The 13365-nt window shown below is 38.3% G+C and overlaps 1 protein-coding gene across 3 annotated transcripts in view; it reads right to left on the minus strand.

Moving 5' to 3' along the window:
• Positions 1-551: 551 nt before the first annotated feature.
• The window catches only part of Nemp1 (nuclear envelope integral membrane protein 1), a 25162-nt gene continuing 12348 nt past the window's right edge, over positions 552-13365 (minus strand). Inside the window, exons 2-9 of one of the 3 annotated variants that reach the window (XM_010644635.2) lie at positions 11651-11775; positions 10228-10444; positions 8887-8959; positions 7311-7404; positions 6780-6894; positions 5810-6035; positions 4711-4884; positions 552-4042 (exon numbers count right to left, since the gene is read on the minus strand). In XM_010644635.2, the coding sequence (XP_010642937.1) occupies positions 3871-4042; positions 4711-4884; positions 5810-6035; positions 6780-6894; positions 7311-7404; positions 8887-8959; positions 10228-10444; positions 11651-11775 (1196 nt within the window). In that variant the 3' untranslated portion in view covers positions 552-3870. Of the gene's footprint in view, positions 4043-4710; positions 4885-5274; positions 5384-5737; positions 6036-6779; positions 6895-7310; positions 7405-8886; positions 8960-10227; positions 10445-11650; positions 11776-13365 lie in introns of those variants that run through there. The other 2 variants (XR_004517275.1, XR_004517276.1) reach the window with 2 other exon arrangements.

The raw sequence follows: 13365 nt of genomic DNA on the forward strand, positions 1-13365 counted from the left end.
GTCCAGGAGCATCTGCCTTGTGCAGTGGTTACTTCATATTTATTACTTGGTTCCAGTGCCTATACAATGAAAGAAAACAATATATCTATCCAACTCTCCTCTTCTCAGTCCAGACGTAAGTCCTCCCATTTCAATACAGGTTAGTATCTCAGACCTTAGTGCAAAGGAATACTAGGATTTTTTATTTCCTTTCCTACTACTTCAACTTTCACCATTCAATTCTAAAGAGTTATAAGTACAGGGCCAGGAACCATTTTTAGACAGGCATCCATTTGAGCCCATCTTTTCAATTTTTCCAGAACAACTACATAATCCATTCCCAAGCCTTTTATGGACATTGGGGCCTGGGAGACTATCTATTATTTAGGTCCTTTCATTCATCAAATCTCCATCTTAAGCCAGGCGTGGTGGCACACACGTGTAATCCCAGCAGTCAGGAGGCTGAGGCAGGAGGAACGCTGTGAGGCTACAGTGAGCTCAAGGCCAGCCCAGGCTACACAGTGAGTTCAGGGCCAGCCTGAACTACATAGTGAGAACCTATCATTAAAAAAAAAAAAAAAAAAAAAAAAAATCTCCATCCTAATGCCAACTAAGGACTGGGTTAAAGGGACACAACTGATGAAGAAAAGGGCCTGGGTGCTGGAATGGGATGCATTATTATAAAAGGAACAGTGGGATCCAAAGTGCTACTATCAGTAAAATTCCCTTTGTAACAGACACAAAAAAGCACAAATTTGGGGAGAGAAATGAACTGGTTTTGGTATGGTGCAGTAACTGACAGAAATTTCTTATTAAAATGTATCAAATAAGGACCCAAGTTCAATCCCCAGTATCAAAAAAGAAAAGGTATCCAAGTTGTTAAATGTATTTTTGGTTTTGGTCTTTATGTTCCGTTCCTGTCATGAAAACCACCTGAGTAGGAAAGTGAAAGAAAAATATTTTAGGCCGGTTGCCTCTTATACTCCCATTAATGGGAAGCATGCTCTACACAACTTGGTCAGACCAATTAGAAATAATAGATTTCCAATGCTGATGAGATCCTAAGCTCTCAGGCCAATTTATGGCTTGATATTTGTCTAGCAAGACGCTGACGTGGCAGCAGACATGGCTCCAATGTCCAGCTCACCCCCCAGTTATCCCTTCAATCCTTCCTGATGAGATCAGTCTGAAACGAGACTATGCTGAAATTGCAATAGCTATAACTGCCAGGGAAAATTAAATAGGGGCTTCAAGTAGTGACTGAGCCAGCAGACTTAAGTGGCCAAGAGGGAGACAAGAGCAGCTCCTAAAGGTTTACAGAGTCAAGCAATCTCCGGGCACACTGAAACATCTGGGCAGAGCCACACAGGCAGGCTGGAAAAGGACAGAGCACACTGAGCAGGCACTGTCCTTCACTGTCTGAGAGCAATGCTCATGTTGCAGCAGGAATTGTCATCTCCACCACCTGAAGCTGTTCTCCAATTACCAGACAGGAAGTAATAAAATGAATTTGATTTTACTCACCCCAAATTCAACACAGTGAAGAAAAAAAAAAAAAAACTAGTCTAGAAACTGTATTTCACAAAGAATTTACTACACAGAAAAGGAGAATATTTCTCAACGTCACAATGGCTTCTTACTGAAATAAAGACATGAACCAGGAAATGTCACTCTGGAGGCAAGCTACCACTTCCCTAAGACATTTGGGGGAAGGCACCAATGTCTCCAGAGATAGTGAGACTTTTGTACAGTTAAATTATTTTTCCAAATTAATTTATACTGAAAAATGCTAAGTCTCAAATTTCTAAAATAACATCAAAAAGCGTCTAAAATAATGTCACAGGATTGGGGGGAGGAGGAGTTATGGGCTGGGGTTTAAACCCAAGGCCTTGTGCATTTTAAGCAAGTGCAATACCACTGAGCTATAACTCCAGTCCCTCAGATGTTTTAATAGTTCTTTGTAGAAGGACAAAATTTTAACATGCACATAATTCACAAAGGGATAAAGGCTTCCCAATATAGAGTTCTTTGTATTCTGCAACTTTAACCTACAGTATCTATCAAATACTATTCATCTTTCTCTTTCTACTCCCTTTCTGCCAATTGAGGTAGTTGTCACTTTAGAACAGTTAAAGGCTATGGGGGAACAATGGTGGAAATAATCAGCCAGCCACCTGGTTGGGAGTCTCAGAGCTGACATTTCAGAAGTCAGCATCAGAGCCCAGGATCTTTCAAAATTACATGCTAAGTGGCTGGTCTGAATGAGTTATAACAGCTTTTTAAAAATTCATCTTCCTTCTCTATGATTACGGTAAGTCAGAAAGTCCAATGCTATGCACCTGCCATGAATATCTACCTTCCTGGCTAAAGGAATAATAGCTTTCCCCAAAGTACAAGGGTGAAAAACTATAGAGAAAGAACCAAGCAAATGACAGATACTTGGGAATCTGCTCCCTCATAAATGTTATTGCTGGCCTGTAAGAGTACTTTACAAAGGTAAAAGAATGTAAAACTAAGGCCACTCTAAGACAACGTAAATCTCTGGTCAGAAATGGAATTGAAAATAATAATAAATTCGTAAAAAAATATGTCTGATACTGATGGCTGAGTGAGCATCCAGAGGCATGAAGATAACCTAGAGGTCTATTTCCTGGCAACGCAAATTGGGGTAGCTACAAGCTACAAATATGTACCAAGAAACTTCATACATGGTTTCAGGCTTACAAATTAGCCAGATTTGGGGGAGTGTAGGTGGTCAAGAAGGCTGAAAGAATAGAAGAGTACATAAAGCAAGGCAGACAAAAGGGTAGTTTCTTCCACAGTAACTCAAAGACATGTGACCCAGTGACAAGAAAAAATGGGGTAAAAAGGAGCACTTCTGGCCAACAGAAGGGATGGGGGATAAGAAATGAGACATACTCTGAATTTTACACACCCCACAGGTGACGGAATAAACCTTTCCTGAAAGGAAAAAGGAGAGCAAGGAAGAATAGGAAGAGAAAAATGCAAATGTATTTTTAAGATACAATTAAATGTGGCCAGGGACTAAGCCCAGTGGTTCCGTCACCTGCCTTGCAAGCGCAAGGTACTGAGTTCAATCCCTGGTACCAAAAAAGAATTAAAGGTGGAATATAATAAAAAGCCCAAGAGACTTCACATGCAGAACAGCCTACAGGTAAATTTCCTCAAAGCAAGTAGGACTCAGAATATACATGTGAGAACTAATTCAAAGCTCAACATAATACCTCCTGGGGCTTTAATGAATAATCTATATTAATAAATATCTAAGGGCCAATAGGCCTTGTCACTCTGGAGCACCTGCTTCTTTTGGAATATGAGTTTGTTGTCTTTAAAAATATATTTGTTTAAAAAAACAAGACAGAAGTCAACTCTTCCCAAAGGCAGTTAAATAAGAGATTATTCTAAAGTCACTGAAATAAAAGCAGAAGTAAAGGAGGCTCAGATTTGTGGGTTTCTCTTTGGCAGATGCAGGTTATGGCCTGAAAGCATTACTGCACTTACAACAATTCTCACTTTGTAGTTCCAGCCATGGTGACAGAAAGGTCATGACTGAACCAACTTTCATGAGGAGCTAGAATGCCATGCTGGCTGTGGACATCCAATTTCTTGGGAACAGAAAAATGGGCTGATAGCTTAACCAGTGGGAAGTGAACTACGGCAACATTCACTGCTTTTCCCATTCTTCTTCCTCAGGGATCCCACAGAGGCCACCAAGACCACTCCCAGAGGGAGATCTTTCAAGCCTCTCATTTCAGTGAGAGAAACTCTGCATTATCCCTCAGCCTGCTACAAAGGCCTAGAAGAACTGCACAGCACTTACAACATGGACCACCAAGGCACCAAGCCTACATGAAAATAAAAGACTACTCTCTAAGTGAGGAAGTTGTTTTGTGTGGCAGAGGGGCATGGAGAATCCGAATCTTCCTCCTCAGAGAATGCTTCCTCATCCAGGGCAATAATGCTCCCTAATCCATACTCCTGCTCATGGACAGAAACTTCATTTGGTGTGAGGTGGAAAGAGCCTTCCACAAAATCAGCAAATCTGGAAAAGAGAAAGTAATATTCATTAGCAATCTGTCTTTTATCCTTGTAATTGTCTTTCAAGATAAGAACAAATTGAAATGCTTGATATGCTCATAGTTCTAATTTTATTGAGTCAAGCCAACATGCCCTACTCTGGCAGGTACATAGACTAAAGCAAGGAATAGGGAAAAAAAGTCTGGGATCATAGGCCAATGTCCCCTGAAACTCTATCTAATAAGCACTAGCCTGTCCTTAATAAGCACTAGTTATGGAAATGCTAAGGTTCCTCGAGTCATCATATCCTGATAAGAGAAGATTAAGGGTATTACAGAGTTATTTGTGTTTATGGTACTATAAACTTTATGCTGTCAGGATTCCAAATTGCATCTTCACATACTATATTACCAACTAAAAACCAGAAAAGAAAAACCCACTCAGCAATGTAAAACCTGCAGAGAGGGGTAACTTAATATGATGCTGGAATCTTCCCATCTCAATGCTTCAGTAAAAGCTAGAGCAGGTAGTTCCTTGGAGAAACAGGAAATGGACTATTGCTTAATATATGCTATAGATAGCTCTCTCTTGAGCACTCCTGGGTTAACAATAAACAAGGGTCACAAATACAACAAAGTTATCTAGGGTCACAGTGACCTTGAGAGATCTTGGTTTATCTGGCCAAAAGTTTACCTTTTTGGAAACTGGATCCGAGAAATGGTCTTCCAAGGTGAGCAGTCTGGACTGTTACAGAATGTTCGGAGCTCTTCTAAAGCCTTTTGGGTCTCTACCTCTCCTTGTATCCGATACTCTTCTTCTGTCAGAAGACGAGGGGGGACAGGATTTTCTCTTGCCTTATACATCTTTCTGTGCTCACCAAAATAACATCATGAATCATTAATCAGTAATCTATATCCATCCTCATCTCTAGCTCCATTCAGTGAACCAAGCATATAGCAGCCAGTCTGAACATTAGTCATCACTCCCATCTTTATTCCATATACATCTTCAGTTACAGTGGACTCCTTTTAGTGAAGTTATAGTAGTCAATGTTGTATACTAATGTGAATAAATTCACTTATTTTCCAATAAATGACAAACAATATATTTATTTTCCAATAAATGGGAAAAATGACAAAACAATCTTTTTTTTGGGTTTTTTGAGACAGGGTCTCACTTTGTAGTTGAGACTGACCTGGAACTCACTATGTAGCCCAGGCTGGTCTCGAACTCACAGCAATCCTCCTGCCTCAGCCTCCCGAGTGCTGGAATTACAGGCATGCGCCACCACACCCGGCTATAACAATCTTATAATACTGTGATCCATTGATTTGGTTCCTCAAACTGAAGGTATCACTTTGACTATCTGCAACAGAACAACCAATAAAAATCTCAAAATCCATGACCATTCCATTCTCAATATAAAAAGTGATAACATGCTATGAATTACATCTTAAAATAAGACTAGCACTTCCAAAGCAATCTGAAAATCAGGGTTAAATAATCTTGAACCAGCTAACCTGAGGCCTATGGTGTAAGTGATATAGTGTGCACCACCTAGTGGTAATAGGAATTCATGACACTTCACTGGATGCTTGTATATAAAATGACTAGAATAAAAATTATAAAAAGCCTACAGCGTCTAAACAAATAGGAAGGAAAAAAGGCAAAAGCATAACACAATAATTTCTCACTAACAAAGAGGATCCCAGGACCACACCTTTGTATCCTTTTGCTGTAAACTGCATCTCATAGTGAACATGTCAGCACAGTTACATTGCCTTTCAGTCACCTGTAGGTGATGTACAGCCACTGAATAGGATACTCCAGATTCTTAGTACACAGTGCAATGATGATAATGCCAAGGGCAACGTGCGGTATCTGGATGCCAGAATACATGAAACCCAGGCCCATCAGCTGCAAGGTCCAAGTCAGCAAGTTGATACTTCGTTCATTCTCCAAGGGACCATATTTGTAACATACTGCAAAACTCATGAATCCAACTGTGAGGATGTAGCCTATGAGAAGAGTTATCACAAGACATTCTTTTTTATCTATGTCTAGCGTAGACACAGATAAAATAATAAATAATCTTCACAAGAAGTAGCAATAAATTCTCTATATACCATCTGTTGAACCAAGAAATTGAACAAGTCATTTACTCAGTTACTCATACTTTTTTCATTAGGAGAAATGTGTAAATGGATACAGAAAGACACATGCACAGACACACATACACGCATATATAGTTAAGTTTCTAGCCTTTGTTATCAGAAACTTATTTAATTCAAATGGAGCATTAAAGCTCTATGTTGAGTAATTCTGAAAGTGTATTTTTAAAGTCTAAAATATGAAATAGAGATGAATGACTTCTCAAATAATACACCAAGGGCTTTTATTCTCATGACCGAAGAATCTTATTCTGCAGATAAGATTCACTACAATCTTCACTTCTTAAGGTTCTCAAGTATATTTAAATTATGATTATGTTAATAGTCAATATATGGTTTTTCAGGCAAATGCTTATTATGTAAACAGAAATGTCTTTATAAATACCAAAAAATTGAAGTCTCCTTGGCAGCAGCATTTTAATATTTTTAAGTAATAATGGTATTAGAAATAAATGGAAAATTGATTTTTGCAAATTAATCAAATATCTTTAAACTATTAACTCCTTGTAAGTAGGCAACATCTTTTCCTGGTCAAACTAACTAAAACAGCCTATAACATGCAAAATAGAAAGCAAAATTGATAACACTTACTTAAAAGATATTGCCAGTAACTCTTCCAGATCTCTTGTAAGTTCTTAAAAACTAGCTGAATGAGGTACAGAGAAAAGGACCAGCCTCCCACCAGGATGACATAAATGGGAGTTTTCTAAAACACAGAGTAGAAGTGAAAGCAAAAAATTACAAGACTTTCCATACAAAAAAGAAGCAAAATGGAACTATGATTTTTTTCTTAAAATTTAACCTACTCAAAATGCACATATTTAAAATGATGTCCTTTATATGTAAAAAGGTACAGTTTGCAAGGAACACTGGAAAAATGAGATGCTAAATAACTTAAAAACCTAGTTATGTCATTAGAAAACAGATTGACTTTAATCCCCACTGAGCACAGAACTTTAAAGAGTTTATATGCAATCAGGTTCCAGTTTCATAATGGAAAGTACCTTTCAGAATCAAGAAAAGAGCAGGGCATTCACTCATTAGCCATCACTGCAAACCGTCAGTGTTCTAAGATTATTCAAGTTAATCCTAACTGCATATGAGAAAGATTCTGCCACTTACCTTTGGCATAAACTTGGATAGTATAAAAATGATGATTAGGAGAGAGGCCACAACTCCCACACTCATCCCAGTGGAATAGTAGAAAACCTGACTCCTGTGACAGAAAATTTATTTTATGATTATAGGTGTATACTTCATACACAGCTGAAACTAGGACTAACCTAGCCAAAAGATTTTAAAAGTTTTATTAGTCATGTTTACAGTATGTGATTACATTCATCATGGGGTACATGTATATAGCACATCTTAATTATTTTTTATTTCTCTTTCCCCTCCCCTCCCTCCATCTCTATGATTCCCTTTCCATTTGTAAAAGATCTCTGTCTCCTACTACTGTATTAGTATCCTATCTTGTATTTTGGTCAAGATTTTCTTAAAGGTACAAATTAGAGCAAATATTTGCCAAGAACCTGAGTTCAGAGAACTGTAGAAATGGATACAATGTAGCTGTTGCCAGATTGTAAAATTAGTATCAATTAGGTCCCCTCAAGTGTATCCCAAGCATAAACCCCCTTCCATCCCCAATCTCTCTCCCAACCTGTTTTTTGTTTTCTAGCTTGTTTTGTTTTTAAATTTTGAGACAAGATCTCACTAAGTTGCCTAGGTTGGGCTCAAATTTGTAGTCCTCCTGCCTGAGCCTCCCAGAGAACTGCGATTACAGGATGCACCACCGTGCCAAGCTCCAACCCAAGTTTTAGTAAGAATATTTCTTCTAAAGAACTGCTCAGCTTCTCTGGGAAGAAAGAAAGCAAGAATACTGCTCAAGTAGAGATTAGAAACTGGAACTGAATTGTCTACCCAGAAAAAATAAACAAATCTTTTATGAGTCGACAACAGCAATTCAACTCCCATTCCATACTGTTTCTAACTCATTATTTCTTTGTTACTGTGTTCTTTCAGAACCTCCAATACAAGGAAGAGCTACCTCAAATCCCCCTTCAGCCAAACTTCAAATTCCAATTGTTAATTGTTCATTCACTACTCCACAACTACTCTTTTTACTTGTACAATGTTTTGTTTTTGTTTCTTCCAGGGATCCAACTCAGAACCTTGCATTTGCCAGGTAGGCACAGTGCCACTGAGCTACATCCCCAGCCCTGATTAATGTTGATTCTACCTTCATTCAGTGTTTGCTTAGTTGTCTACATGTTTTCTTCATATTTGAACATGTCAGTTTCATCTATCCTTGCTAATAGGTTCCTAAAGGAAGGAAATGAAAATAGAGATGTTTATCTCCTTACATCTAAACACAATCTGGCAGCAATTACATTCTATCAGTCTCTGCAGTAACACATTACTTCTAACAGTAGAAAAGGTGGTGATAGCCAACTTCATAGTACACTGGCTAAATCCAGTTAATCTTGATGACTCCCTAATAAAGGAATTTAATTAACAATATTATTAAAATCAGAAAAAAATCATAATACATATTAATGTATTTTTTAAATATCTAAGCAGACAATACCCAAGCCATAAAGGTCCTAGGAGAGAGAATGGCAATACTTACAATTTTTATGATAAAGAACTACGGGTATGAAAGAGCTTTGCCATGGTACACACTAGCCTGGGAACCTACCTGCTCAACAAGTCTCCACAAAAAAACAGTACAAGTCCAAGGAAGAAAATGAGGAAGAGCTTGGGGTCAAATCCTGAAGTAAAGAAAGACATTTGCTTAACCAAACAGTTTAAGGGATTATAGAATAAAAAGCAATGTTGGCCTATGGGTTGGGTACAGTAAAACAGTAAATTCCACACAAAGCCTGGTCATCCTTCCAAAGAGAAAGTATAACTAGGTCTCTGTCTAACCAGTACTTTCCTGAAGATCTTATTTTTATTTTGGCTACCTATGTTCTAAGCTTCACTTTGGAACAAGCTACATATTGCCATCAACATTTCATGAAATTGTCCACAAGGGGTCTCCACTACTCTGGCTTTTAGGCCTAAACCTCACTGGCAGGGAATTCAAATTTGCCTAGAACTTTGGGTCAGGACCTCATGCTGTTTTCTGACTTTTTTGGCCTAATAATATTACCCACTTTCCTTTGCTACACAGCACAGAAGTTCTGGAAAAACTTATCTACCCGCCAAACATCTCACCCAGGACCAGCAAAGCCACGCAAAGGCCCCTTAGTGGCATTACCAGAGACTCTGGTATCTTTTACACCTGGAGTTATGTGTTTAGGGGAGGCCAATAGACAAGAGCAAGATAAATCAATAAAAATAGAAGAAACACAAAAAACAAGCCAACCCTACACAACTGTGGAAACCTAGGACAAATAGAAGGGCATAACCACATGTCTACTACTCATGTATCTGTGACTCCTACGACCTGGGTAATAACCATAAAGAAACCAAGTCAGAGAGAATTCAACACAAACTACCTGCTCTAAAACTTTCTCAGACACCTTCAGAGAAGGAAAAACTTTTCCCACTTCCACTGAACCCAGGCTTAACCTGCAGCAGTCCTCACCTTTACTTATGGTTCCACAAGTATTTTCTACCCGTGAATTACTAATATTCAATTTACCTTTCCTAAGTTTTTATTGTTTAACTATTCATGTCTTGAAATGCAGGGCTGCTGCCTTTGTCTAGGAGTATTCAGAACACATGAACACAACTAGCTGGTTACTCTAAAAAGAGTGGGCATTATTAGCTCCAAGCCACAGGCACTGTTAGGAACCTTCACATCTCAAAGCAAGGAGTTGTTGGAATAGCAAAGGTGAAGTCTTGATTTCTAGGCCTAAAGAGTCTGATGTAGGATGGAGTCACTAAACTGGAGCCACGGTGTACTCAGGGTTATAATCAGAACCAAAATGGAGCTGTCTTAGGCTTACTTGTCTGTCTCGCTAATTACACCCTCCAGAGCTCAGTGCCTACTCACTACAGAATCCATCAGAAAAACAGAGATGAGACTTACTCCGGGTCACAATGACACTGTACTTGGTGTCCTCTATAATCTCAACTTTGAGGCAGGTTTTTGTGCTGTACAGACCCACGTTAACATAGGTGTCATTCAATTTCTCTTTTAAAAAGGAGGAAACAAAGTTCCAGATACTAAACTGCTCTAGCTCCTTCAGTTTCTCCTCATTGTCCACCTGGGTGACTCGAACCAATTTGGAACTATTTACCCGGATCTGTAATACAAGTAAAATCAGAGTAAGAAAGAAAGAAGTAGGAATTTAAAATTTTCACAAATATAATTTTTTAAACCCCTAAAAGTAAATAGCTGAATCAGTAATGGTGCCAGTTTCCACAAGGCTTCTCAGAAATACACTCATGCAGCAGCTAAAACATAATTGGACAAATAACACTGCACATGGTACAGAGGCAGCTGTTAAGAGTATATTTTTGTTAACATGATCTGAATCCACGATTAGGGCCGAGCATAGGAGAGAAAAGACTCTCAGGATGCAAGTTATCAATACAGCTATTTATGAGACGAACAATGCAAAGGCCTAGAATATTAAGAAAATTGCCAGTCATAAATAGCCCCAGAAAACTGAAAATGTTTCCCATAATGACAGGCTGAGGAGTTCAACCCATTGTCACAAATCACTGATTATGGGTAAATGTTGTTATAATGTACCCCAGATGAAGTATGATTTTGTATCAGACAATAAAAAACAAGAATTAAAAAAACATAAGCCTATTCTTAGGTTTTTGATGTGAACAACAAATATCCTTGTCTGTAACCATACTTATAGAAGCAGCAACGTTTCCAAAAGAGCTCATTTAGTTCAATCACTATTACAGCCAGACACTCTTGCTTACAGGGTGACTTAACAATGTTATTAAATAAATGAGATGTATGTCCAAGAGGAAATTTCAGTTCAGGGGTTTTATGAACCATCTCATGTAGAATCAAAACAGAACAGAAGCAGCAAAGCACTAGGTACAGTGGCACATGCCTATAACTCCAGTACTCTGGGAGGCTGAAGCAAGAGGATCATAAGTATGAGCCCAGCCCCCGGGCAATTTAGCAACTTAGCAAATTTTAAAAGTAAAGGACGGAACATGTAGCTTATTGTGAAGGCCCTGGGTTCAATCCTCAGGACTACCAAAAAATGCAGCAGCAGCAGCAAAGCAAGAGTTTATACCCTGATAGGCACAATACAATTTCCAGTCCAAAGAAGGTATAAGGCCTTAAAGAAGAGAAATGTGAGTGTGCATGCACGTATGTTTGTGTGTATGCACACTGCAAAAGGAAGATTAGAAAGAGAAGCATATACTTTCTTTGGGAAAGGGAGAGAGGAAGGAAGAAAGAATGCCTCAGGATCGCAGTATTGTAAAGCTACATGAAGGAGCTGAGACACCCCTGTGAGGGGCTTCCAAATTATTACCTGTATCCGGGTCCATATATCATGCCACTTTGGGATAAGCACATTTTTATAACAGAATTGTGTGCTGGTATTCATATCACAAACTTGGGATTCCTGAAGCATGATCACATTTCCATCAATTCCATCTTTACACAAAGAAAAGAAACAAGAATTAAACATGAGAACAAGCTAATAACTACAACTCATTTCATTAAAAGAATTAAACTGAACACTTTCTTAAACTTGGGGCTAAATATCAGCCAGACTGAAAAATAAGAGAAAAAAATTGAAACAAGAAAAGAAATAAGGCAGAGTCTTTACTTCCATCCAGTTAATGGACATGTATGCGTGCTCCGGATTGAGCCCTGGGCCTTGAACACACTAAGCACATACTCAACCACAACCCCCAACCCAAGTTTATTTAAATATTATAGTCATTACTTGAGAATAAGAAAGAAGAGTCACTATTAAGTGTTTATTAACATGGACAGTATGCTGTTCCACTTAACCCTCCAAACAATGCAATGTTAGGCATCTTCATAATCCCTAATTAACAAGTGAGGAAACTGATGTCTAAGAAACATTAACTTATTCACCCAAACTTACATGGCTAGTAAATAGCCTCTGAAATTCACACCTAGTAAGATAGTCTACCTCTCTGAAAAGCTCTCATAACAGGATAAAGTAAACTATAGTAATCCCATCTGTTGATTTTCTCTCTCTCCCCTGAATAGGATGAAAAGGACTGTCAGTGGGTTTTTTTGCCTAATCCTGTTTGCTTTGTTTTTTAAGTAGTACTTTAAGAAGGTACTAAAAGGACTGCAAAGCTGCTGTTTGTTCTAGCTATTTTATTTCAGATTTTAAGAGCAGCCAATGATCATATTCAGTCACTGTGATTTACCAAAACAGAAGGTTCTCCCCAGTCTGTATTCACTCTTAGCTAATTCTGTGTTAAGAACAACCACTCTCCTATATTTCCCCACCCAAATTTGCCCAGGTTTTCTTTTTTTTTTAACAATTTAAATAATTTCTTCCCTTTTTTCCTTCACACATGGTAGGCAAGTGATATACCACTGAGCTACATTCCCACCCTAATGACTTCTTCCTTGACTTCTACATTAAGCATACCAATTAATCAAATGCTACTAAATGGAAATTCAGTTATCATTTTGTTTCTCAGCATAAAAAAAGACAGATTTAAATAAGCTAAAAAAACAAAACAAAAAATCACCCAAATCTTAAAGACCAAAGTTACATATAAAAAAAGATACTAATGCCCACCAGTCCAAAATGGTTTTAGGGTAAAATTAAGAGTCATTCTGGGGGACTGGGGATGTAGTTCAGTAGTGCCACTGCCTGCCTTGCAAACACAAGGTCCGGGGGTTTGATTCCCAGTACCCCCCCAAAAGTCATTCTGGAGCCAGGGATGCTCCAGAATGCTCAATGGCTGCTTGTCTCAAAAGCTCAAGGTCCTGAGTTTGATCCCCACAAAAAAAAAAAAAAAAAAAGTAATTCTGAAATTAAATTTAATCTTAGAGTGACATGTAAAAGCAAAAACTATAAAGCTTTTTAAAAAGCACAAATGTAAATCTTCATGACCTGGGGTTAGGGAATGTGCCACTATACCAGGGTAAAATCTAATGTTTCAAATCAGCAAAGGTAAAAAGACATCTCTCTGATGCAGATGAATACAACACTGAGATTCCACCTCACCCCACAGAGAATGGCTGCTATCA

Source organism: Fukomys damarensis, unplaced genomic scaffold (assembly GCF_012274545.1).
Source record: "Fukomys damarensis isolate Sample0158 unplaced genomic scaffold, DMR_v1.0_HiC HiC_scaffold_15, whole genome shotgun sequence".
Lineage (NCBI taxonomy): Eukaryota > Metazoa > Chordata > Mammalia > Rodentia > Bathyergidae > Fukomys > Fukomys damarensis.